The sequence below is a fragment of the Bombus bifarius genome, unplaced genomic scaffold (genome assembly GCF_011952205.1).
Source record: "Bombus bifarius isolate JDL3187 unplaced genomic scaffold, Bbif_JDL3187 scf7180000007998, whole genome shotgun sequence".
NCBI lineage: Eukaryota > Metazoa > Arthropoda > Insecta > Hymenoptera > Apidae > Bombus > Bombus bifarius.
The window spans coordinates 19,217-20,377 of NW_022884377.1; the positions used below are offsets into that span (position 1 = coordinate 19,217).

The 1,161-nt window shown below is 61.2% G+C and overlaps 1 protein-coding gene across 1 annotated transcript; it reads right to left on the bottom strand.

The window, feature by feature from the left end:
- Positions 1-275: 275 nt before the first annotated feature.
- On the bottom strand, positions 276-641 carry LOC117206210. The gene has a single exon (XM_033445340.1). It carries the CDS (start codon positions 639-641, stop codon positions 276-278), a length of 366 nt encoding a protein of 121 aa, XP_033301231.1.
- Between the last annotated feature and the right edge of the window lie 520 nt (positions 642-1,161).

The following is a 1,161-nucleotide window of genomic DNA, read 5'->3' on the forward strand; positions in this document are numbered from 1 at the left end:
CCGCAGTGGTGGCAGATGTCTGTCGTCTCTCGCCTTATTCTCTTCAGGAACTCGCCGAACACGCCGTGTCCGGTGAGCACTTGTGTCATCCTGAATATGAGTGGGAGGCCGTGGCGATTCCTCCATGCCTCCCAGTTTGGTAGGACCGCTGCCGCGCCTCGGTGTTCGCTTCTCCCGTTGATCAGTTGGGATCGCCACAGGTTCCATGTATCCTCCTCGGCGGTTCCTGTGTCGTTTGGAGCCGCCTGCTCGGTAGGGTCTTCTCCCGGATGCCATTATCTCTTTTTGAGCGCCAGCGCCCGCAGCTCCCACGGGGGGGGCGCGGCTACGGCGGACGCCCACGCGTGAGACACCGTCCCGTATCCCCTAATGATTCTGATGGTGGTCACTCTGTGCAGCCTTCTCAGGAGCAGAATGCTGCGACGGCTTGCCATCAGGTCGTCCGCCCATACTGGGGCTCCGTACATCACTCGTGACCGAACGACGCCCTCGTAAAGTCGGCGCACCGGGTCTCCGACCCCGCCGATGTTCGGTAGTAGGCCGCACAGGGCATTGGCAGCCGCTGACACCTTCGGGATCAGTGAGTCGAAGTGCGGCTCGAAGGTCCACTGACTGTCGATGGTGAGTCCCAGATACTTCATCTGTGATCCCATCCGGATGGTTTCACCTGCCATGTTTATGCATGGCCGGGCGGTGGTGTCCCTCGCCTCTTCCTGTCAAAGAACCAGGTTCCGACTTCGCAGGGGAGACTCTCAGGCCCAGTTCGTTCACGGCACGGGTCGCACAGGCCGTTGCGATTTCGCCAATGCGCAGCGTCTCGTGCCAGCCACGACCCTCGACCAGGATTAGGGTGTCGTCCGCATAGCATATCATGGCCGCGCCTGGGGGTAGCGGGTATCGCAGTACCTCATCGTACGCAACGTTCCATAATATGGGGCCCAGCACCGAGCCCTGCGGGACGCCACGCTCGACGGATCGCTTTTCCTCTCCTTCCTTACTGGTGTAACACACCCACCTGTCGTCGAGGTAGGCTCGGATCAATCGGACGAGGTAGCTGGGAACCTCGAAGTGCTCCAGGGCCGTCACCATCCTGTCCCATGGCATGGTGTTGAACGCGTTGGCGATGTCCAGGGAAACCGCCAGCGCCACGCCTTTCCGGGA

Excerpts from the sequence above, each read along its gene's own strand:
- LOC117206210 (XM_033445340.1), bottom strand. The coding sequence starts at position 641 with ATGAAGTATCTGGGACTCACCATCGACAGTCAGTGGACCTTCGAGCCG.